Source organism: Doryrhamphus excisus, chromosome 6, assembly GCF_030265055.1.
Source record: "Doryrhamphus excisus isolate RoL2022-K1 chromosome 6, RoL_Dexc_1.0, whole genome shotgun sequence".
NCBI classification, from domain to species: domain Eukaryota; kingdom Metazoa; phylum Chordata; class Actinopteri; order Syngnathiformes; family Syngnathidae; genus Doryrhamphus; species Doryrhamphus excisus.
Window position 1 is genome coordinate 22,168,326 of NC_080471.1, and position 26,124 is coordinate 22,194,449.

A 26,124-nucleotide genomic window follows, 5' to 3' on the forward strand; every position below is an offset into this window, starting at 1 on the left:
TGGCAGGCAGTACTGAAAGACTCACCTCCAGGATGAAACTGACTAAGATCAACATAGCCTCACAGTCTACCATTTTTGTGTATAAAAACATGCCACTCAGCTGGTCATGATACATTGACTTTTAAGGTTTAGTTGTTTGCAATGTACGTATGTATTAATGCTACCGAATAGTCCAAAAAAAGTGTTTCCAATGATGTAGAATAAAATGTAGATAGAATGAATATAATGTTAGTTATCAGCCTTATATCCATTTGCTTAGACAATAGAAAGTGTTTGAATGTGCTGAAGAAGAAATGTTCCCGTTACCCTGACCAGCGACCCCCAGGTCCTGGAGGTGCCTGGATGCGCCAACAGCAACCCTGCAGATGTTCATGTTAATACTGCAAGAATGTGTCAAGATAAGGACTCATCTGTCTTCGGGCGAGAGGCGGGGTACACCACAACCAGCCAATCACAGGGCACATATAGACAAACAACCATTCACACTCACATTCATATCTATGGACAATTTGGAGTTGCCAATTAACCTAGCATGTTTTTGGAATGTGGGAGGAAACCGCAGTACCCGGAGAAAACATGAGAGAACATGCAAACTCCACACATGGAATTGAACCCTGGTCTCCTAGCTGTGAGCGCTAACCACTCGAGCCCCATGGAACAAGAACTTTCATGCAAAACATTGACTTTATCAAAGAATGACGTACCGGGATGGATGATGCAGGGGTCGCACTCGTTGATGGCGTTGCGGCAGCAGGGCACGGAATAGCCCACCGAAGTCCCCTGCAGGGGGCATTTGCAGCGGATCACGTCGTACTCACAGCAGCCCGTACACATAGAGTTCCACTCTGGTCCTGGGCAGTGGTTGTACAAATACCTGTAATCTAAATAAGATAATACTTTAGTCCAGGGGTCTCAAACTCAATTTACCTGGGGGCCACTGGAGCTAGGGTCTGGGCAAGGCTGGGCCGCATCAGGTTTTCCAAAAAAAAAAAAAAACGCATTTATTAAAAACAGAAAAATATACAAACTTTTTCAGTGCTTTGGTTCCGATTTTCTACAATAAAAGCTCTGATAAAACATTCCACTGTTCTCAAATACCACTTCCACACGGATAGGGAGGATAACTATTAACAGTTATTTAACCTTTAACATGAACATTAATCAAACGTAATAATTTTTTCTGGGTACATGATACCATACAGCATCCATATCAAGGCGGGGGCCTCAAACTCGTGTCCTGCGGGCCACATTTGGCCCGCGGGCCGCGTGTTTGAGACCCCTGCTTTAGTCTGACTGGAGTAATTTTTTTTGGTTGGGAAAAAATATTTACATAAGAATTGTGTAGAGAAATAGAGAGGAAAATAATCAGGCGTGACAAGGAGGAAAGATGTGATGTGATATTTGCGTGAGCAGACTTGCTTTAATGTCCGCAGAGGGATGCAGTGTTTACTTGTCCTGTGTTTATGCGAACGGCTGCCTACTGGTGCTCTGGTTATTTCTACAACCATATGGCCTCTAGCGTCTCTCACAGTGGGTTACCATCTCCGTGTGTGTTTGCATTCTGCTGTGCATCAAACACAATTCATCAAGCAACAGGCAGCAAAAGGGAAAGTCAACACAACAGACAGAATTTATTGAGTTGGGGGTTGAGGGACGCATTTAAGGTACGTTGAGCATTTTTGTGTGATTATGTATTTGTGAAATTCGGTGCTGAAACTGACAAGTGGAATTTTCCGTGTGGCAGAAGAAGGATGAACAGATGCAGCACTTTAAACTTGGCAGAGGGTTCCGCCAACATTTAGCTCATCATTTCAGCTCTGATATTACAATCATTTATATAATATAAACAGACGCTTCAAATGTTTTGGTCATTTTTTTTTTTTTACAGAAAAAAAGCCGCAATCAAGGGGGTTGATAATTTTTGGATTGACTTAATACATTGGTTTTCAATTACAGGGGATAGGAGGGCGAGGTGTTCTGCTCAGATGACAGGTTATCAATAAAGACTCCAGTCATTTTCTATGGAGGTTTTCAAATACACTTTACACTTAAAAGTAAAAAAGTGGGCTAATAAATTGACAATAAAAGCACAAATACTGCGGATTTCAGAAAACAACAGATGGAATGATACAGCACTCTACAAGAAGCAATGAAGTCTGTAAAAATAAATAATTAAAAAAAAATCAAAAAATTGTTACGATTATAATGATGAAAATGGTAATATTAATGATGATTATTCAATCATTCATTCATTCATTTTCTGACGCTTTTCCTCACAAGGGTCGCGGGGGTGCTGGAGCCTATCCCAGCTGTCTTCGGGCGAGAGGCGGGGTAATCAGCCAATCGCCAGCCAATCACAGGGCACATATGGACAAACAACCATTTACACTCACATTCATACCCATGGACAATTTGTAGTCGTTTTTGGAATGCGGGAGTAAACCGGAGTACCCGGAGAAAACCCACGCATGCACGGGGAGAACATGCAAACTCCACACAGAGATGGCAGAGGGTGGAATTGAACCCTGGTCTCCTAGCTGTGAGGTCTGCACGCTAACCACTTGCCCACCGTGCCGCCCTAATAATGATTATAATAATGGCAATAATGATAAAGATGATTACAATAATGATAATAACAATAATAATAATATTACAATAATAATAATAACAGGGGAAAACAAGACATGGCATGAACATGATTATATCTTGCAAAAAGGGGTAGGCATTTATAAGCTGTTGCTTCAGCCTACTCCTTTTGAGCTTGTGATCAGATAGTTGAATACAAATGTAAATAATGGAAAGTTATACTTTGATTGATGTAAGAAATGCACTGTAATGTTTCATATATTTGCCCAAATAAAATAAAAAAAATAGGCTTCATACAGTTACCTTATGCTGGTTCATGTTTGTTCAACAGCTGGTGAAGTCATTTATTTGTTTTACAATGTGGGTACGGTTGAATTCGTACTTCAACCTTGAAAGCGTCACCAGTCTTTGACACCATCTGTCTGAGGTCTCAGGAATATATGATTAATGCCGCCCGTCATCCACGCCAAGCCCTTCGTACTTATTATCCAGGCTGTCACCCTAACCAGTAGTTGCAGCTTCTTGTTGTGGCAACAAATGTAAACTCACCACGGCTTCATTTTTCTTTCTGTGCACTGGTGTCCTTGTGTTGTTCTATTATATTTAGAGTTGTCTGTGTCCCTTTGACCAAAAAAGGCAAACTCGTGCTTTTTGTCCAGATGGTCATTTTGGGATGATCTGCATTTGAGAACCACAAACATGCATGTCTGGGCGGGCAGGGCATCACAGAACTACATAATAGCGTCCAACACAACCAGATCTTGTTGACAATTTTTACACATGCTAGAATGAAACCATTCTTCAGAAGAAAGGAAAAATATGTTCTTAAATCAGACGATGTGATATATTGTACAGTGGAATCAAACTATGGAATGGAGTGAGTAAGACCCTCAAACAATGAGCCAATTCAAGAAACAATACAAGCAGTTGATGTTTGCTAAATACAAGGATGAAGAGTCTTGAACCATTATGTCATTGGATGCTCATATCACCTTGTACTTCGGTACATGACAAAAAAAAAACTAAAAAAAAAAAACTAAAATATATATTAGGAAAGCAGGAAGTGAACAAATGTAACAGTTACTGATTGTAAAAGTACCAGATGGAGGGGTAGGATTTAATAAGCTTTGCTTCTTCCTACTCCTTTTGGACATGTGGAACTGGGAACTGATTATGTGATGCATTCAATTGTAATCTGATGCATGTTCAAATGAAATAAAACCATTACAGTCAATTCCAATTTTGTAGCTCATATTTCACCTGTATCTGATTTTTATATGTCCATGTGAACAATACGATTCAATGTCACCATTCAATGTCGATTATGACCTTGACTCATTAGGAATCATTAGGATGGTGAAAGTGAAGACAGATTTGCCTCCTCCCTTTTTCTCCCTCCTCTATGTGAAAATACACTCCTCCAGAAGAGTCTAAAAGCTGAATTATGGGACATAAACATGAAAGAAAAAGAAGATTTTGAAGAGCTAGTCTGGTAATGTCATTAAAGAGAGACGACCCGCGGCTGCTTTCTGAACCCACATTCGGATGCCCAGGAATAAACGTTTTTTTTTCACTTGGTTGTCATACAAAAGATTTGGGTTTGTTTATTCGTAGGATTACAGGAATTCCCGCAAAACTTTGTCGAACTCATCGCCTTTTAGGGCAAATTTGTAAAATAAATGGAGCCCTTTGAGTTGAAATAAAACTACTCAGATTGCAAAAGGTACTTTTTTTAATTCTAAAGTCAAATTTAGTGATGCACTATATTTTGACATATCATTATTATAATATTTTGACACAAAAATGACATATCAGATCATATTGGTATTAGTTTTCTGTCAATAATAATATCAGGTGTGACCTCAGTATGTCCATGGTTTGAAATGATTTTGCTACTACTGTGTTACTTTTTGCTCTTTGCATGTATTAATGTACGATTTAATAAGCTGCAAAGCAGTTGCACATCATGCCAAACAGGAAACACAAAAGCAAAAAACAGGAAACGACGTGAAAACTGAAGAAAACCAAAACTACAGTCCAACACGCCATAAAATGCTGGTTATGTAAGAATAGAGTATGGTGTCTTTCTTCAGTACTTGGAATTGTGTGTTCTGATTTTGTAGTTTTTACTTTGGAAATGCATTCAGTGGCATCACACCAGAAGACGCATAATGTGTTCAGTTCAGTTAATTAGTTAATAAGGGAGGAGATGCTGGAGATGATGTTCACACATTCATGCTGTACAAATAACACCTTGTCTTTGTTGAGATACGTTGGACTTCCTCAAAGCAATCAGAATCACGTTGACAAGGTTTGACCCAACACAAAATAAGGCCACACGCATTCAGCTATCATTAACTAACTACGGGTGCTACACTGACCTGACTCAATTAAAAAAACGACACTAAATTAACATTTAGCCTCACTTCAGCCGACATGAATAAACATGGACTTATAATAGAAATAGGTTGAAGTTGACCTAATTGTTCTCAGTGTCCTTGGGGTGAAGGAAAACAGGCAGCAGGACTGCTGTGTTTAAACCAGATTCTAACTAGTGACCTTTGGTCCATATAATAGGATGTCGTTATTTCTTTAAAAGGTGTCATTCCATACTGTTATTGTTAGTAATTATTGGAGCCAGTCGTGGTCACAGAGTGGACTGCTAAAGAGCAGTGATGGGTCTTTCGCCACCGAAATGTCTTGTTGCAGATGTTGCAGTGAGGTCATTTTTGGACATTTAGGCCATTGTGTTGCGTTTTCTTCTTTCTCTTTAGGTTTTTCCCTTCAGGGGTCGACATCAAATCAAATCAATCTCCTCCATCCAATCCGTCTCTCTCACACCAACTGCCCTCATGTCCTCCTTCGCTACATCCATAAACTTCCTCTTTGGTCTTCCTCTATGCATCTTACCTGGCAGCATCCTTCTACTTATATATTCACTATCTTCTGGACATGTCTGAACCGTCTCAGTCTGGCCTCTCTGACTTTATCTCCAAGGCTTCTAACATGTAATGTACCTCTGATGTATTCGTTCCTGATCCTATCCATCCTGGTCACTCCCAATGAGAACCTCAGCATCCTCATATTTGCTACCTCCAGTTCTGCTTCCTGTCTTTTCCTCGGCGGCACTGTCTCTAGACCAAACAACATCATTGGTCTCAACACTGGTTATGTAAGACCATTCTGTTTTGTTTCACGTCAAATATGTTTCATAATTAGTCAGTGCCAGTCAGGACACATTCACACTGTTATGATATCTAAATGTGCTATGTTTTCATGGGTGTTCATTGACATGATACATGCAATCCTCTGTACATGAGGCCTCCAGCTTGTATGTCACATATTGTACTTGGTTGACTTCTCAGATAAACCCACTTCAGGGTACCCACTTGTCATTGACAACCTCACATTGTGTGTATACTGTTAACATATATTTTTTAATGCTTATAAATAATACTTTGTCCGACCTTTGTGTTCCCTAGAATCAGATAATTCTTATGGTTGTTTCCACTTTGGCTTGGCTGCAGATTATGCGTGTGTTGCTGCGGTTTTCGTAAGTGGTGTTTGCTTTTCCTCTTCCAGATGTTGGAAACTCCTGACAGGAATGTAAAAAAAAAAAAGTACTAGAAATAGCAGTCACTGTCACACTCTCCATCGATCCATGCGCCACGCAACACGTGCGTCCAATGAAAAGCAGTCAGCTGAGCTCAGCTGAACACTTTTGATGTAAATACAGACGATGACATCATCGCTAAACGTGCCAGGAAGCGGTCACGGAAATTGCCTGCTTCGCTGCATTATCGAGGTTGACCTAAAAGGCATTAAGTGTGGACATGGGGTCAAAAACCGATGAACCCTAACCTTTTTGTGGTCAGAAATGTTGTTTCATTATGGGTTTTTTCAAGCGTTAAATCTGGTCCAGCTATTGACCAAATTATTCATGCATTGCAGTGAAATGTGTCTTTGTCCATATTTCCTTTGTAAGAAATATTAAAAAATATCTACATATAGTTTATCCAAAAGGTTTTACACGCGTCCTCACAAGCCTGCATCCACTTTAAATCCGTCACTATTTACAAGCTTCCCTCTACTAAGCTAGAAAATTGGCTTTTGCATCAGATGACATTTATAAAAAAAAAAAAAAACAGCTATCGCTAGAGTTACAGATCATTTGCATAAGTGAAGTATGTGCTCGCTGCTGTCTGTGGCATTTGCAGCAGTTATCAAATTTGACATTTTTTCCCCTCAAAGCTCGGAACATTCCGCGTCCTACTTTGCATCACGGCTGTGTTATATCACTTATGGCGGATAAAGACAGCAGCATGTTAGCAATAGGGCAACATATTGATATTCACTGACGTTACTAATGTTATTGGTTTCCGGTAATAGCTAATAAATTAATTACAAGTTCAAATGTTACAACGCTGTTATGGTTATAGACAGTTAAATTTACATCAGCCTCCTTCTCCAGGAAAAGTTCTGATATTTTGTTGTTGATCAATATAATCTTCCATTTTGGCAAATTTTCATTCATTCAACAGAAAAAAAAATATCTTGCATTTGACTATGCTGTTTTAAATATTTAATTCATTAATTTTCTACGCTTATCCTTCGGGCGAGAGGCGGGGTACAACCTGGACTAGTGGCCAGCCAATCACAGGGCAGATATAGACAAACAACCATTCACACTCACATTCATACCTATGGACAATTTGGAGTCGCTAATTAACCTAGCATGTTTAGAACATGCAAACTCCACACAGATATGGCCGACGGTGGAATTGAACTCGGGTCTCCTAGCTGTGAGACCTGAGTGATAACCACTCAACCACCGTGCAGCCTTTATATATATTTCAATAAAAGTAAAAATAAACAACAAAAACCAACGCTGGCTTTTCCTTAGTGCAAATGACAGGTACCTTCCATCTTATGCACACCATGCCAAATGCATCCCTATGTGTTTTATTGTCCAATTAGCAAGAATAATGATGTCACGCATACATTTATGTATGTAAATGTAGGACATTGACATTTACACTGACTGCACGCCACTGCATCATACATCTCCCAATGGTACACGCCGCTACTCTATGTAACTCTATTATTGATAAGATGGAGCCAGGGAGGGGGTACACCAAGGACTGGTTATCCGCCCATGGTAGGGCACATATAGGCCGACAACCAGTAACACCTACTGTATGGACAATCTGTAATTTACCTCACATTTTTGTTTTTGCTGCACGGCGGTCGAGTGGTTAGCACGCAGACCTCACAGCTAGGAGACCAGAGTTCAATCCCACACTCAGTCATCTCTGTGTGGAGTTTGCGTGTTCTCCCCGTGCATGCGGGGCTTTTCTCCGGGTACTCCGGTTTCCTCCCACATTCCAAAAACATGCTAGGTTAATTGGCGACTCCAAATTGTCCATAGGTATGAATGTGAGTGTGAATGGTTGTTTGTCTATATGTGCCCTGTGATTGGCTGGCTGGCCACCAGTCCAGGGTGTACCCCGCCTCTCTCTCGACTGATTGATAATTGCTGTAACAGGATATACGTACAGTACACGGAATTTCTCTTTTGTGTCACAATTAAAAGACTGCTCTTTTTCTTGCCAAGCACGTGACATTACGCAGTTACATTACACAGTACATATACATAATGAAATGATTTCCGCAAGACACAAAAAAAGTGCTTATTTTAGCCATGACGGATTGTGGAAAAATAATTTAAATAGGAGCTGAGAGTGTGTAGTGTACATTTCTCCTTGCACAGTCTCCAGAGCAGCTGCCTGGTATTTTGAGGTCAGTGTGATTTAGCCATCATGGAAAAGGCAAAACTCCCGGGGGAACCTCTGTGGGCAGCGCACATCAGAGGGGAGGCTTATCCCACCGCTCATCCTGGAAATTGCCCTCAGTAAACTTCTCCCTGCTAGGAAACCACTAATGAAGTGGAATATCACTCACTCAGTTATGCGCTTTGATAAATGACATGTACAATATCTAAGCTATACAGTGAACGTGCATTGTGTTCTGCGTCCTGATTGGCTAACGGACTGTTAGACCATTGACTATCAATGTCCTCTGTGCCTTCCTGTGCAGTGCAGCATGCGTTCGGCTTGCCAAGTTTACATAAATGTTCGATCGCTAGCAGTGTGACTCTGAAGTGCCGTAAGTTTACAATTTTTATCCCCCAAAACATCCACAATGTTAACGAAACATTCTGCACTGTCAAAAGTGCCTGTTTTTGGACCCAAAAGGCATAGGAAGAAGAATTGGGGGGTGTAGGACACCATTACGGAAGAAGGAAAAAGTATGTTTTAAGAAGGATATAAAAACACTACAGTACAGCGGAACAGTCAGAGAGTGTAATAAGTGTGAGTAACTTAATTTCTTGCATCCAACCTTGTAGATTAATCAAACAAATTCAACTTTTACTTTTTTGAGCATTTAAAAATGTCTTTTTGTCTTTTTTTTTGTAGAAAAAAAAATAAAAAAAATAAAATGTTAATGTCTGAAAAAAGTGTATAGTGAGGGGCTTTACAGCTTTAAAAAGTTATTAATAATTAAGTTGGCTACCTCATGGATTTCACTTATTACGTGTCATTTTGGGACCAATCCAATGCAATAAACGAGGTGTGTAATATTCTGTATGGCATTAATATTCTGCAACTGTAAAAACACAGTACTAGAGATACAAAAGACATGAACAAAAACATTACGGGACAATATAAAAATTAATATAAAAATATACATCTAAAATATAAATACATTTATATAATATATATATAAATTTATTTATATATAAAAATATAAAATATAAATACATTTATATATATATAAATAATATATAATTTATATATAAAAAATATATAAAATATAAATACATGCATATATAATATATATACATGTATTTAAATATAATATATATATATATATATAAATTTATATAAAAAATACAATAAATAAAAACATCTATTTGCAGCCGCTCCATAGAAAGTATCCATCATCAGATAATTACACAAGATTATGCAACAAGCCGTCTCCAGAGTGACTCAGCTGACAGAAATGTCTGAAAGGGGAACTCTACTAATCACAGCCAGTCAACTAAGATGCCTTCACTGGCCAGCATGACTTCAGTGTTTATTGGCTGCTTGAGAATTTAGCAAAGACGAGTAAGAGGGCAAAAAAAAAGTCTTTGGCGCAAAACATCACCGCAGTCAGCATAATCGATTCAAAACGTCTCTCTCTCTACTTCCTGTTGACAAGCACAAGCGATCGTTGAGGGTAAACACTGAGACTATTCCAAGAACACCTTTTGACATCCGAAGAGAAATTGCTGAACAAATGAGGATCAGTGCCAAGTCTGAACACTATTAGGACTCACACTACCTGAAGGAATGTGTGGTAACAACGTTTTGTGTGGATAAACAAGCTCAGTTTTTTATTTTCACAACATCATGAATGTATATTTTATATAAAGACAATAATACAGCATCATACCTCTCTTTCTATATCAACTCAGAAAAACACAATAACAACAACATCTCAGTTTCTGTTAACAAAAGTGCTTTGTCATCTTCCAGACTGCTTTTCTACCCTTAAGGGATTAAAAGATTGGATTAAGAGAAAAGTGAAAGATGTTGGCCTCTTGAGAACAAAAGAACCCCAACCAAAAGAAATGGGAGAACTAAACTTCTCTTACTGTAAGGCCAGGATGTCCCTTGAGGTACGAAGATGAAGATGAGAAGGGAAATGAAGAGGAACCAGCCTTCCCTCCCACTGATAATTGCGCTGGTCCAGGGGATTGCGTGGGAGCCCCCATAGGTTTGCCCCGGCTGTAGTCCTGTATCGGCAAACAGCATGCTGTAGTCTGGAACTCTGTTTACTTTCTGAACTCGGCTGACATCACCATCTCAAACTCCTTTAATGCTTCCCGCCCCCTTCCTTTCCAATTTTCTCTCTCTCTTTCTCACTTCTCTCAGTCTCTCTCTCTCTCGCTCACTATCTTGGGTTCAGGTTACAGTCCAGTCTTCCTAAAAAGTCGGCTCACTCCAGCTCCGGTACCATAAGTGTTGCTCTTGAATGAATGCAGCCTCCAGCCTTTTGTGCTAAAGTCATTGTGGTTGTCATTCACACACACACTTACACATGCAATAACTGCAAGTTGCACACTCTGCACCCAATGATGTGATGGAATTCACGTCTGGTGGACTACTTGAGTGTTCTAAAAAAAAAAAAAAAAAAAAATCTTAGTCAGTGTAATTCAAGTTCAGAGTATTCTGATACTGATAGCAGGTGTTAGAGTGCACAGTGTGCAACAAAGTGTCTTTGTTGTCTCCTGACATCGAGTGAGCGCTCTAATGTCGCTGAGGTTGTACAATTCGTAAATCGACAGAAGTAATGATGAAAGAGTTTATAGAATATCAAATGATCATTCAGCGTACCTGAGATGGGAGTTTGAGAGTCCCGAATGCAAAGTAATGGTAAGAAAGAGTGTGTTTTGTTATTTATTGTGCTATCTCTAGCCACAGACAGCCATCGGGTGTCACATCACAGCTATAGTTACTTATATCTATATATATATATATATATATATATATATATATATATATATATATATTCACACTGTATCATAGTCACTTCATTACACTACTGTACATATTACTGTTATTATATATTGTCACATTCATACTGTGCATACTGTTTATAATCTATGTGTATAATCTGCAATAGCCATACTATAGTCATTTATATCCTTGTATATATCCACATATTTATTATAGTTTGTACACAGATCTGTCCATTTACAGCTCTATTCTATTTCTACATTTACTTACTAATAAGGTACTTATAAATTTGCACTTCTGGTTGGATGCTAACTGCATTTTGTTGCCCTGTACAAGTGACATGAGCAACAACAATTAAGTTGAATCTAATCTAATCATCAAAACATTTTGACTTTTTTGTCTCCTCCAAGGTTGGTCATGCATGCTTACTTCAAGTCATTTATGTTTTTTGGTTTGTTTTTTTTGCACGAGAGGCATAAAGAGGTGATGATGCAACTCCACATTAGAAGAGATCATGTTTAATGTAGTTTTAAGATGAAAAAAAAAACGGTGCATTTTATAAGAGCTCGGCATGCATCTCTCCCATAGAAGCCCATACCCGTATGACCTGGAACCAAGAAAATACAACAAAATGTAGTGTCAAGAACTACGAACTGATCTGGAACCCAAGATGCGGAGACAGGAAACACAACAAAAATGTTTCACAAAAAAAGTCCACACAGAGTAAAAGTACAAATAAACAGAGGTTGCTAGACAAAAATAACACTAGCCAGAACACGGTAACAAAAAACACTGCAGCAAAAGGCATACCTGCAAAACACAAGTACAGTAACGAAAAACACAAGTACTAAATAACAACAGAAAACACCGTAAAAGCAAAAACCAACGAGCAAGTACTCACGGCCATATGCTTAAAAGCCAGAAAGCAGAGGAACAATGGCAGCATGCACGTGGCGGGAGACGAGCAGCAGCCAAAGACTGTGGAAGCTTCAGGGACAATCTGGCAATTAGTGCAGCTGTGAGCAGGCCTTAAGTAGTAGATGGGGAATTGAACTCAGGTGTGTGCAGGAGTGGCCCGCCTGCTGCTGATGCAGCAGCGGAGCAACAACACACAGATCATGACATGGCGAGTATATAAGTATATTAAAAACAATTTGTACATGTTGGTAGGTCTACATTCATATGAAAGCCTCAGGACCCCCAGGGGGGTCCCGCCCAAGTATTTAAGCAGCACTGGTTTAAGGTGTGAATATTTGTGTAGGGTTAGGGTTAGGTTTAGGTTTAGGTTTAGGTTTAGGGTTAGGTTTAGGGTTAGGGTTAGGGTTAGGGTTAGGGTTAGGGTTAGGGTTAGGGTTAGGGTTAGGGTTAGGGTTAGGTTTAGGGTTGGGGTTAGGTTTAGGGTTAGGTTTAGGGTTAGGTTTAGGGTTAGGTTTAGGGTTAGGAGTTAGGGTTAGGGTTACGGTTAGGGTTACGGTTACGGTTACGGTTACGGTTAGGTTTAGGTTTAAGGTTAGGGTTAGGGTTAGAGTTAGGGTTAGAGTAAGAGTTAGAGTTAGAGTTAGAGTTAGAGTTAGAGTTAGAGTTAGAGTTAGAGTTAGAGTTAGAGTTAGAGTTAGAGTTACGATTAGGGTTAGGGTTAGAGTTAGGGTTAGAGTAAGAGTTAGAGTTAGAGTTAGAGTTAGAGTTAGAGTTAGAGTTAGAGTTAGAGTTACGATTAGGGTTAGGGTTAGGTTTAGGGTTACGGTTTAGGGTTACGGTTTAGGGTTAGGGTTACGGTTAGGTTTATGGTTAGGGTTACGGTTAGGTTTAGAGTTAGGGGTTAGGGTTAGGGTTAGGTTTAGGGTTAGGTTTAGGTTTAGGGTTAGGGTTAGGGTTAGGGTTAGGGTTAGGTTTAGGGTTAGGGTTACGGTTAGGGTTAGAGTTAGGGTTAGAGTTAGAGTTAGGGTTAGGGTTAGGGTTAGGGTTAGGTTTAGTGTTACGATTAGGGTTAGGGTTACGGTTAGGTTTAGGGTTAGAGTTAGGGTTAGGTTTAGGGTTACGGTTAGGGTTACGGTTAGGTTTAGAGTTAGGGGTTAGGGTTAGGGTTAGGTTTAGGGTTAGGGTTTGGGTTAGGGTTAGGGTTACGGTTAGTTTTAGGTTTAGGGTTAGGGTTAGGGATAGGGATATTAGGGATATATTAAGGATATTACACTGCAATGTTTTGCTAAAAGTGGAAAGCTGAATCTGTGTTTATACTGTTGTTGCGCAACTCTGGAAAAGATGTTTTGCTTCTTGAATGTTGAGTCAAATGTAAAAAAAAAAAAAATTAATACAATTTTGTTCAGATTTTCATTGTGGATTGATTTTACTGTAACTGAGTATTGTAAGAAATACTGTATGTATTTTCAGTATGCAGCATCAGTGTTGTGCAGTGCTTGCTAGGTTTATGGTATTTGTGTACTCAATCCCTCAGCAGCCATGAACCTCACTGTACATCACAGCTATGCACATATACAGTACGTTATGTGTGCATATGTTGGTAAAACGTAAAACAGGAGGATGGAAATAATCAAAGTATAGCGGGGGGTCAAGTAAATATTGTAGTTTCACCATGACATCCACCTTTCACCACCCGTCTACTGTTTGTCCAGATGCACAAGAGTTTATTATGCAAAACCCAAATCTTTCAGCGCTGCAGCTTGTGTAATCTGTCAAAAGAGTACATGTTTTTCCTAGAAAATGTATATCATCATTGATTTTTGATTGAGCATAACTTTGCGTAATTGTAACCTCGATATAATCATTTGGTGAAGTATTTGTTGAAACAAATACAAATATCATCAAGTCAGGCAAATTGATTATTTATATGAACTGATTGTTTTCAAATTTTCAGTGGATAGAACGTCGAGGAGGCAAATGACGTCCCTCCCAAAAGTACTCCAGATCATTCGTTGATTGTGTCACGGATGCCTGCTGTTCCAACTTGACCACACTGTTAGTTTGGTCACCTTGCCAGGCAAATACACGCCCGCTAATTCATCCATCATGTTACTGTACCCGTGGAAGGGAAACAATTTCCCATGACCCGCAGATCAGTTTCATCCTGAGCAGCTTGACTGAGCTTGTTGAGGTCTTTTGTTGAAGCATGTCAGTTGGCACCGAGGTGGCTACGGCTGGTCAAAGAGGATAGGGAGTCTGGCCAAGGCACACAGTAAAATTTCATTACCTTGTTAAAAAAGTGAATGAGTTATCCAAGAAAAAATTATACGACAAGCAAGCACGTTTAAAGGATTCCACTATACCAGGGGTGGGCAAATATTTTGATATGTGGGCTGCATTGAGTTAACAAAATTATCCAGGGGGCCAGAACATATATTTAACACACACACTTTTTTATGCTTATAATTTTCCTTGAATTATTTGTCTAATTTTATCTGTAAATGTGTTGTACTATCAGCTGTATGTTTTAATGTCCCTTTTTTCAGGAGCACTTTAAACATCCAACTACATCAAACTATGTAATTTAATTTTACAGTTGTTTTTTTTTTACTAAATAAGACATCCGACTTACAAGTCATGTTCCCAGTTTGTATGTTAAAAGTTGAAATACTTAAAAAGCAACTGGCGGGCCGGATTCAAACGATTGGTGGGCCGCATGTGGCCCCCTGGCCATAGTTTGCCCACCCCTGCACTATACAGTGAAATCTTGGTTAGCGTCATTAATGTGTTCCAGAAAGGCTGACTCTAACCAAAACGGACTCTAACCAAATAAATGTTTCCCATTCATAAATGTGCATATAAATGCATATAAATATTAAACACAGACAACCACCATCCTGTTTTAAGTGTTTCTCACCTCAATAATGTAATTCAAAATGGATCCAAAGAATGTTGAAAGTGTATTTGATAAAAAGGTGAGAAACACCCATCCGTCCATTTACTTATATTTATGATAAAAATACACAACAATGTATTAAAAACACAGCTGAACTTACACAGTGTATTAATAACACAACAAGACATGTGCCATATTGTACTTTTATTGAAATTGAATGCAAACCGAAGCAAACATTTTTATGTTAACCAAAAAAACACGGATGCTAACCAAGGTTCTACTGTATACACAATCAAAAAAACATTATAGATAACACATACGCTTAGACGCTCAGACATGTCCACTTTTTGACACAAATGTCCGTATTACCTCTTGCATTTTAGCTCATGTTTTTCTCTGTAGATCCTGACTCTTGACTCTACGGTCCTTGGCTAGCATCTCACTCACTGTTCATGCGACCAAACCGGTGTCTTGAAAAATGATCACAGAATCATATCCTTCTCATTTCTATGGATACACTTTGAACAAAGAACAAACAAAGACCTTTTCCCTTGTGTGCACTTAGCTCAACCTGCTGTCTCCATCAGATGGAGAGTTGGAAACTCTGTGGTCAGGTGACAGGAAAGACAAAAGCCTGCAGCAGGTTTTTTTTTTAGCCAGGCCGGTGATATGGGTTGTTTTCCGTTTTACTGGTTTGGGCACAGGCTGCATGGTGGACGAGTGGGTACCGCGTAGGCCTCACAGCTTGGAGACCCGAGTTCAATTCCACCCTCGGCAATCTCTGTGTGGGGTTTGCATGTTCTCCGGGTACTATGGTGTCCTCCCACATTCCAAAAACATTCTAGGTTAATTTGTGACTCCAAATTGTCCATAGGTATGAATGTGAGTGTGAATGGTTGTTTGTCTATATGTGCCCTGTGATTGGCTGGCGACCAGTCCAGGGTGTACCCCGCCTCTCGCCCAAAGACAGTTGGAATAAGCTCCAGCACCCCCCGCAACCGTCGTGAGGATAAGCGGTAGAAAATGAATGAATAAATGAGTTCTCCTCCTATTTTGTGTGGAAGTGGTAACTTTTTGGCTTCTTATTTTGTCTTTCCCCACCCTCGGCCATCTCTGTGTGGAGTTTGCATGTTCTCCCCGTGCATGCGTGGGTTTTCTCCGGGTACTCCGGTTTCCTCCCACATTCCAAAAACATGCTAGGTTAATTAGCGACTCCAAATTGTCCATAGGTATGAATGTGAGTGTGAATGGTTGTTTGTCTATATGTGCCCTGTGATTGGCTGGCGACCGCCTCTTGCCCGAAGATAGCTGGGATAGGCTCCAGCACCACCGTGCCCCTCGTGATGATTAGTGGTAAAAATGAATGAATAGTTTGGGCACCATCTAAGCACAGACACCCATTTGGCACCAGTAAGAAGATATGGTCCAATTGCCATGACTACCACTGACTTTAAATCCAACATCAAATCCATGCCTTAATTCCAATGGAAATCTACAAATAGAAGAAAAACATGGTTGTGTTCCTCGCCTATTTAGTATGTGAAGGTTCAGTAAATTACTCCATGATGTCATTCAGAAATGATCGGCCTTCACAGACATAATCAAGACCTCAGCGGAAAAAAATCTAATAAATTTGGAACAGAGCAGCTGTTTAACCGCACAGGAAGTGCGTATCTTTTTGGCAAAATTGAGCCGATCCCCTGCGGTAAGGTTCCTCCCTTGAAAAGAAAATACATAATGTTTCATCAAGGTCATATCCTCATCCTCTCCACCAAATTAATGATCGTAAATCTCGGATAAGACATGTTTATACGATGACTTTTGACCCTTTGTGCATCAGCGTTTTATAAGCACAACTACAAATCCTTGAATTGCTGACTAAGCTCCTTGCAAGAAAGACGTCAGCACACTGGAAGAATTTAAAAAAAATGTAATTCTTATAATGGATATTTCAGAATGAAGGAGAAGTGAATGTCACCAGGGGGTGGAAAATGTCTAACAAATCCGCCCACAGGTTTGAGACACAGCCAGAAGGTCTTAGATATGAACCACTGGGCTATCCACACCGCCGCCTGTTGTTTATCACACATTTCCGTCACTGTGTTCCTGTTTAGAATGACTGTTGCTGGGCGATTTGGGGCAAAGAATAAGGAACACGACAACAATCCTACATTGACAATGTGTTGTTTGCGAACCATGACAACCAGCAGTCTGTCATGTGGATTTTTTTTTTTTATCGTCTTCTTCCCCTCCACTAGCAAAGCATCATTTCTACATAATTATGTAGGAAAAATGTCACTAAGAGTGTTCTTACAGTGAAAGACAAATTTGTTACAAGAGAAATGAGCCAATTGATATCACTTTGGACCTGAAGTGGACCCATTAAGCAGTTGTAAAGTTGAAAAAAACACCCACCAAATATCCATTAACAAAATTCAATATTTTACAGCACATAACCATTCCCGTTTCAGTATTCTCCTCCTGTCCAATGAGGGCACCAAAGGGGCCATTTTCCTCTCCCAGAGCTCCCTTTGTCATCCACATCGGTAGGTTATAAGTCCAGACAGGAGTCGGGGATCTCAACAAGCACTCTGTAATTTAAGAGTTGTGTGAGCAAGACTTGACGGAAAATAAAAATCCCACTTAAATTGAACACAAGCCACTTAATGAGGCCTTACATGGAAAACAAACAGGAGAAGGATCGTGCTCTATAAAAGGCATGTCAGTACGCAGGGTGTGGCACCGGAGCTCTTGTGTGTATTTATAATGGCATTCATTTTTTGTTTTATGTTCCCTAGCCACCACAATAACACTGGAGGTGTCCTTCTGTGAACTAAATATACTCACATCACATCACAAGTACTCTATGTTGTTACCAATAAACACAAAACGGCAAAGAAAAATGCATCAAAAATCTGATTATAAGACATTAAAATGCACCAGTGTGCCGACACAGGCAGTAAAAGTTCACATTATGCAAGTTCCGCCTGTGATGGACGACACTTCAGGCTGAGTCTCGTTAAAAAACTTTTTTTAGTATCTGACAAACTACTTCATAATTGACTTTGCATCGTCGATCAATATGGACTTACAGTACTACTTACATCTGAGCCATGTGACATATTTGCACTGTGAGCATTACTGTGATTAAGGTTTTATTACTCTGTCAGGACCTGCTGGGGAACAATAATATACTGTACTAATACTAATACTGGCTGCACGGTGGATGAGTGGTTAGCGCTAAAAGACCTGAGTTCAAAATTCCAAAAACATGCTAGGTTAATTGGCGACTCCAAATTGTCTTTAAGTATGAATGTGAGTGTGAATGGTTGTTTGACTATATGTGCCCTGTGATTGGCTGCCGACCAGTCCAGTCCCGCCTCTCGCCCGAAGACAGCTGGGATAGGCTCCATCACCCCCCACAACCCTCGTGAGGATAAGCGGTAGAAAATTAAAGAATAATACGGTGGTTGAGTGGTTAGCGCGCACACCTCACAGCTAAAAGACCTCAGTTCAAATGTGGTTTCCTCCCACATTCCAAAAACATGCTAGGTTAATTGGCGACTCCAAATTGTCCATAGGTATGAATGTGAGTGTGAATGGTTGTTTGTCTATATGTGCCCTGTGATTGGCTGGCCACCAGTCCAGTCCCGCCTCTCGCCGGAAGACAGCTGGGATAGGCTCCAGCACCCCCCGCTACCCTGTGAGGATACGCGGTAGAAAATTAAAGAATACTACTACTACTACTACTACTACTACCACTAATACTAATACTAATACTAATACTAATACTAATACTAATACTAATTGGTCACCACAGAACACCTGCACAATATACTGTAATTATACAATATACACAGTATATTGTAGTATATACAATATACTTTCATTATTATTCCTTTTCTACCTATTCCATAGGTATGAATGTGAGTGTGAATGGTTGTTTGACTATATGTGCCCTGTGATTGGCTGGCGACCAGTCCAGTCCCGCCTCTCGCCCGAAGACAGCTGGGCTAGGCTCCAGCACCCTCCGCTACCTTGTGAGGATAAGCTGTAGAAAATTAAATACTAATACTAATACTAATACTAATACTAATACTAATACTAATACTAATACTAATACTAATACTAATACTAATTGGCCACCACAGTACATCTGCACAATATACTGTAATTATACAATATATACAGTATATTGTAGTGTGTACAATATACTGTATTCCTTTTACTGTTAATATACTGTTGTTTTTTCTATGGCATAACTACAAATATATTCAATGTATGAAGAAAGAATCCTACTTTGTATAAATTCACTGATCACGGTCAGGTCTGGAACCAATTAACGACAATAAACGAGGTAATTTGATTCAACCCAGAAACGGTGTTATGGACATGGATGGAAATGGTGGGTTTGTATTGAAAATGTTATTTATTCAACAATATTTTTTATTGTCGTGGTATCAGTTTGTTGTCAACTGATCGGCATCATACTGAGAGGCATTTTCTAATATCCCGTCTCGCTTGCGTAAAAAGGCGACCAACACAAAAACAACTCTAGTATAAGCCGGTCTTGTTTTACACTACAAACAACAGTAGTGCAGGTTTTGTTAAATTAATACCTGTTTATTATTGATTATTGATAGTTATTGTGATAAAGCTGATTGCAAACACATTTTGGGCTTCCTGTATCCTACCAAACCGGGTCATCATACTGTATACATACAGTACTGTAAACACAAAAACAAAAGTATCCATGTTTCCTATTAGACTCATATGTCCATTTGAAGTATGTCCATAGCAGACTCTTGTGGCAAAGCATGGAAATGCATGTATTTTTTGGAAAATTGGAACAAAGACTTGACCTTTCAAAATAAATGTAAATTAGTTTTTTATAGAAGAGTATCCAAACTGCTAGTATAGATCTATTTCATACAAATGCATACACTTTTTTTCAAATAAAAGCCATGAAAAGAAAATAAAAGACAGGTCCTGCTACCCATCTTGAATGAATCCATGACTAAAACAACCACATTCTTGGAAAAAAAAAACATCTACAAGCTGATCAAACTGGAATATTTCAAGATGCTGAAGATATTTTCCAGAAATAGCATAACGCTCTCGAGAAAATTATGCTGTTGAAGTGGATATCTGTCTCTAATTTGCACTGTTACATCATACTTGGCTTACATACGTATAAAACACTGTTAGTGATATAACAGAGATACTGTATAACTTTGATGTTTAAATGAATATACTGTATAAGACTGCACATCACCATCATCATCCCTGAAGAAATAAGTGTCTATTTGTCACGAATGCTGTGTAGGCACAACTATAAAAAAGTAGCAGAACGCATGAATGAACAAGTCTTGGTATTCACAGATAATTAAACACATTTAGAAATATTGATTATTTGAAATGAATATACATTCTAAAAAAAAAAAAAAAAAGTAGAGAAAGCACAGCTACTCTTAATGAAAGGTCACATTTAATCAGCATCATGCAGATTTATGTTTATACTGTTTATACCAGGGGTGGGCGAACGTTTTGACTGGTGGGCCGCGTTGAGTTAACAAAATTGTCCGGGGGGCCAGAAAATATGTTTAACACACACACTTTTTTTAATAATAATAATAATAATAATAAGTATTATTATTATTATTATTATTATTATTATTATTATAACAATAATAATAATAATTATTATTATTATTATTACAAGTAATAATAATAATTCTAACATCTTGCATTGAATTATTGTCTAATTTTATCTGTAAAAGTGTCATAAAAACAGCTATATGTTTGGATATCCCGTTTTTTCAGGAGCACTTTAAACATCAGACCACATCAAATTACAAAATTGAATTTTACTTTTTTTTTGCTTTTTTTTTTACTTTAAAAAAAAAAAAATTGACTTGCAAGTCATGTTGCCAGCTTGTATGTTAAAAGTTGAAATACTTAGAAAGCAACTGGCGGGCTGGATTCAAACACTTGGTGGGCCGCATGTGTCCCCCGGGCCGTAGTTTGCCCACCCCTGGTTTATACTGTATGTGCAGAGAAGTGGATTTTGATGCGGTTTCTCTCCCTTTCCCTCTAGAGGGAGGCAGAGCATATAAATCCATAAACTGTCTTCGAGGGAGCATGAGCTGAATCCTAAATAGATTTGGACAGTAAAGAATATGGAACAGATGCCTTGACTTCTTCCCTCCCACTCATAAAATGAAAATCTGCAGGGACCAAAATGAAAAGGATTTAAACCGCATGAATAACGCCACGACACCAAGACTAAAACAATAAGAATGTGAACGGGTGAAACTAAGGTATTAGCATATCTAATCATTTTCAGTTCATAATTTCGATGATATTCCCACATCTCTGCGAAGGCACACTGATGAATTCTCTCCTCCTTCCTTTTGTCAGCAACGAGCCGTGGAATTCCGCTACCCACAACATTAAATTATTCAATTGGGCCTGCTTTGGTCTTAATAGGAGTGATCACTCTTGCTTAAACAGCATAATCTATGTTCTGACAGCCAACAGTGAACCAAACCTATCCCCGGGGACACATATCTATCACAGGAGAGATTCTAGGCTCTGGTGAAGCATCGCAAAGTAAAATACACTCAACGCCTATGGAAAAGGCGGGTTCCACAAGACCAACGCCATAAACCATCCCCAACGTGGACAACCTTGAGTAAAATATAGCGGATTCCGATTGACTGCAGTGTTGAAATAATTAAAAAATAAGTCTAATACGGCGGGTTAAGAGTGTGTCAGATGTACCGATACAGCAAAGGAAGTGGAGCGTTAATCATGCAGCTTAGTTCAAATAGGAATAAAGCTGAAAAGATAACATATGGATTTCTGCAAGAGAGTGATTTTTTTTTCTTTTTAATTAAACTATCCAATTGCTTAAATCGTGTTATACGGCTTTTAGGTTCAACAAAGCTGAAAAGATTTATTTGGGTGCTGAAAGGGTTTTTGCATATGGTTTGTTTATGTACCCCTCACCCTACCAGGGTCGAGTCAACAAAGACCACCTTTAAGGTCAAAACTGCAAAAGGTGGTCACACTTTTCTTTCCTTAACACATCACTACAGCAACAAAAGGGAAGAAAAGTGCATCTAGAATATCTCACAGAAGATACCACTTGTTGCTGGAGCCTATCCCAGCTGGCAGGGTTGCCAGGGTCATTTTCTTCATTCATTCATTTTCTACCGCTTATCCTCACAAGGGTCGCAGGGGGTGTTGGAGCCTATCCCAGTTATCTTCGGGCAAGAGGCGGGGTACACCCTGGACTGGTGGCCAGCCAATCACAGGGCACATATAGACAAACAACCATTCACACTCACATTCATACCTATGGACAATTTGGAGTCGTTAATTAACCTAGCATGTTTTTGGAATGTGGGAGGAAACCGGAGTACCCGGAGAAAACCCACGGGGAGAACATGCCCGAGCAGGTAATCAAACCTGAGTCTCTGAGCTGTGTGGCCTGTGCACTAACCACTCCAATATCATGCAGCCATGTTGTTATTTTTAATGTTATTATTACTTTTTGTATTAATGTCATTTGGAGACATTCATTCATTTTCTACAGCTTATCCTCACAAGGGTCGCAGGGGTGCTGGAGCCTATCCCAGCTGTCTTCGGGCGAGAGGCGGGCTACACCCTGGACTGGTGGCCAGCCAATCACAGGGCACATATAGACAAACAACCATTCACACTCACATTCATACCTATGGACAGGTTGGAGTCACAAATTAATTAACCTAGCATGTTTTTGGAATGTGGGAAGAAACCGGAGTACCCGGAGAAAACCCACGCATGCACGGGGAGAACATGCAAACTCCACACAGAGATGGCCGAGGGTGGGGAAAGACAAAATAAGAAGCCAAAAAGTTACCACTTCCACACAAAATAGGAGGAGAACTCATTCATTCATTCATTTTCTACTGCTTATCCTCACAACGGTTGCGGGGGGAGTACCCGGAGAAAACGCATGGGGAGAACATGCGAACTCTACACAGAGATGCCCGAGCGGGTAATCGAACCTCGTTAAAATTGCATCGCTATCTCTCACAGTGTTGAATCAATACATCAGCATCAGACGTTCATAATGTTTCTGTCCAAAAAATGACTGAGCTGAGTTTTTAAACAGATTGTTGCGAAATATATGTATATTTCCACTGCCTCTTATTGATGTTCATAAGTCAAAGTTCAGAGCCGCATGGATAACTACAATGGTGATGACATCAGCGCCAGAGTGTGCTGCAATATATGAAATAGTTGTGGCACGGTGAGATTGCTTTTAACACAGCAGGGTGGCAGAAGGGACTGGTGAGGGTGAAACTTGCCTGTGCTGGCATCCTGCTATTTCAACTTTCTCAGGCAGTACTGGTTCTGAATATTGGGGGGAACAACTTGCCCCTTGCCATTATACTGAAGCGGAATGCAAACATTCATGAAAGTTAACAGATAATTTCCCAATAAAACATGTACACAAACACAAATGTTGTTCCATTATCATTTATCAGCTTGTAACAACATGCAATACACTGAGTTTTCACATATAAGACGAGTTTTCAGACAGAAACATATAAGTCCAATAAGGAAAATACAGTAATTAACATTCATTCATTCATTAATTTTCTACCGCTTTTTCCTCACAAGGGTTGCAGGGGGTGCTGGAGCCTATCCCAGCTGTCTTGGGGCAAGAGGCAGGGTACACCATGGACTGGTCGCCAGCCAATCACAGGGCACATATAGACAAACAACCATTCACACTCACATTCATACCTATGGACAATTTGGAGTCGCTAATTAACCTAGCATGTTTTTGGAATGTGGGAGGAAACCGGAGTACCCGGAGAAAACCCACGCATGCACAGGGAGAACATGCAAACTCCACACAGAGATGGCAGATGGCTAACCACTCGACCACCGTGCCGCCCCAAGTAATTAACAAAATAATAGAATACAAGAAAACAATACAGTTGGGGTTTTCTATGAGATTCAGATGGTTCATAGTTTGAGACCATGGCTCATTTGGTTTGACGTTGCGAGTAAAGTAAAATATGCTTTGCTGTCTGTTTGAACCCACACATATGCAAAATATGAGGTTTTGAATGGGTTCAATACGAGGTCACAAGGTCACGAGGTCCAATGAATGAATGCTCAAACACAAAATTAGAGGGAACACTGATGACGTGCCGGACAAGACAGATACAGTAATTTCCGTATTTTCTGGACTATAAGTCACTCCGGAGTATAAGTCGCATAATGCCAAAAATGCATAATTAGGTAGAAAAAAAAACTTACATAAGTCGCGCTGGAGTATAAGTTGCATTTTTTGCCGGTAATTTATTTTACTACTTGACCAAAACAGACATTACGTCCTCTTGGAAGGAAAGTTCTAACATTAAAAGAATAGAGAACAGGCTGAATAGGTGTAAGATATGCTACACAAAAAATAAACATAAAGGTGTCCAGTGTTTATGTAACATAAACAGTTTTTTCATTTATAAGTTGCTCTGGAGTATAAGTCACAGGAACAGCCAACCTATGAAAAAAAGTGCGACTTTTCGTCCGAAAAATACGGTAATTTTATCCACTTTCCAAAGTTCCTATACTTTGCCAATATTATCTGTGCAGGAGAAATTGTGTGCATATTTTGCAAAGAGCACATCAATAATGACTTCCACTGCTAATCATTCTACAGGATGCAATTACAGTTAATACAAGAGCCACTCAATAAAACCACGTTTTTTTGTCCTTTTCCCCTCTAATATCCAGGATTTACATTAACCACGATTCATTTTGTCATCATCGTCAAAATTACAACCATGGAATTTTCATTCCATCTACGACAAACAATGTCAAAATATCTATAATCTATAATATAATCTATAATATCCATAATAGAAGATCCTTATCACGACCTCTGCAGGTTTAGCGAACATATCATCTTGTTTTCCCACTGCGGGTGTACGTCAGAATTTAAAAAAAAGTGTTTTTAATGCAATAATTCTTTAATTCTATTCCACATAAACCTACTTAACTTAATCTATGTGGCTGCTTGTTTTCAATTATGCAGCTGTACTAATAAAAGAACAAGCACAGCACCACACTGACACATACCAAAGATTCATTCCAGTGTGATATGATGAGAGAAAATCCTTCACGCTTTTCGCCCATTAGGCTTCAAGCTGCAAAATTATTACTGAAATGTTAGCGGGACATGAAACTACCATCTCTAATCCTTACTGACCGGCTGACCCTTGGGGAGCTGTTAGATACCGTACAAATAAGTATGACATGTGAAGTACATAGTGTAAAATATGTTCGATAAATACAAGTACAATTGAATGTCCTTGAACTCTCCCTGTGGCGATTTAAAGGAAAACATTGTCATTACACACGAAGCACACTTGAGTCAATAAGTCAGTTACCGCAAAGGAAAAAGTAAAACAATTCACTGATTTATTTAACAGAGGCTTTAGCATGCAGGTCGGGAGGTGAAATCCACAAGCTCGGACACTTGATGCTTTAATCAAGTGGCTGGACTACATCCCCTTGTTCCGCTCCTGACGTGTCGTGCATAACAGGACCCCCCCCCCCCCCCCCACCGTGCATTAGAATGTCAATGGACCACTCTTCAACTGGTTAACCCGCCAGCCCTTTTTACTGCCACCGCAAGAACACCAAATGGAATGAGTACAGTAGATCGATGGCCAGGCCTTCTGTGTTTCCTCCATGGCTGGATGAGTAAAGGCGGCATTCTCTGTTTTCATTAGCAACCATTAATTGATTGGTCATTGAATATGGGAAAATTGGCAATGACAAAGCATTAAAATTGCAGTGAATAGTGACAAAAAAAAGTGGCTTGATGGCTGCATGCCGAGCACAAATCCCTGCAGAGCAACAGCTCGCTCATCCAGCACCATAGTTTGATTCTTCATGTAGGCTGGCTGCCTGATTTTCCTCAGTGCCTCAGAGACTTCAGTTTCCATCTTGACATAATCAGGCAGGAGACTGCTTATAAAATGCCGACATCCTGGAAAATACCAGAAGGGAAAACTGACTGGCCTGGAGAATTATGCAAATACTGCATTTCTATTACAGTGTTCCTTCATTCCATCACGGTTCACCTTTCGCAGG

At 39.5% G+C, this 26,124-nt stretch overlaps 1 protein-coding gene across 1 annotated transcript in view; it reads right to left on the reverse strand.

Moving 5' to 3' along the window:
* Window positions 1–12,143, reverse strand: part of LOC131131356 (inactive serine protease PAMR1-like) — a 33,643-nt gene extending 21,500 nt beyond the window's left edge. Inside the window, exons 1-3 of the mRNA XM_058076011.1 lie at window positions 12,052–12,143; window positions 10,286–10,807; window positions 705–881 (exon numbers count right to left, since the gene is read on the reverse strand). Of these exons, the coding sequence (XP_057931994.1) occupies window positions 705–881; window positions 10,286–10,445 (337 nt within the window). The 5' untranslated portion in view covers window positions 10,446–10,807; window positions 12,052–12,143. The remainder of the gene's footprint in view (window positions 1–704; window positions 882–10,285; window positions 10,808–12,051) is intronic.
* Between the last annotated feature and the right edge of the window lie 13,981 nt (window positions 12,144–26,124).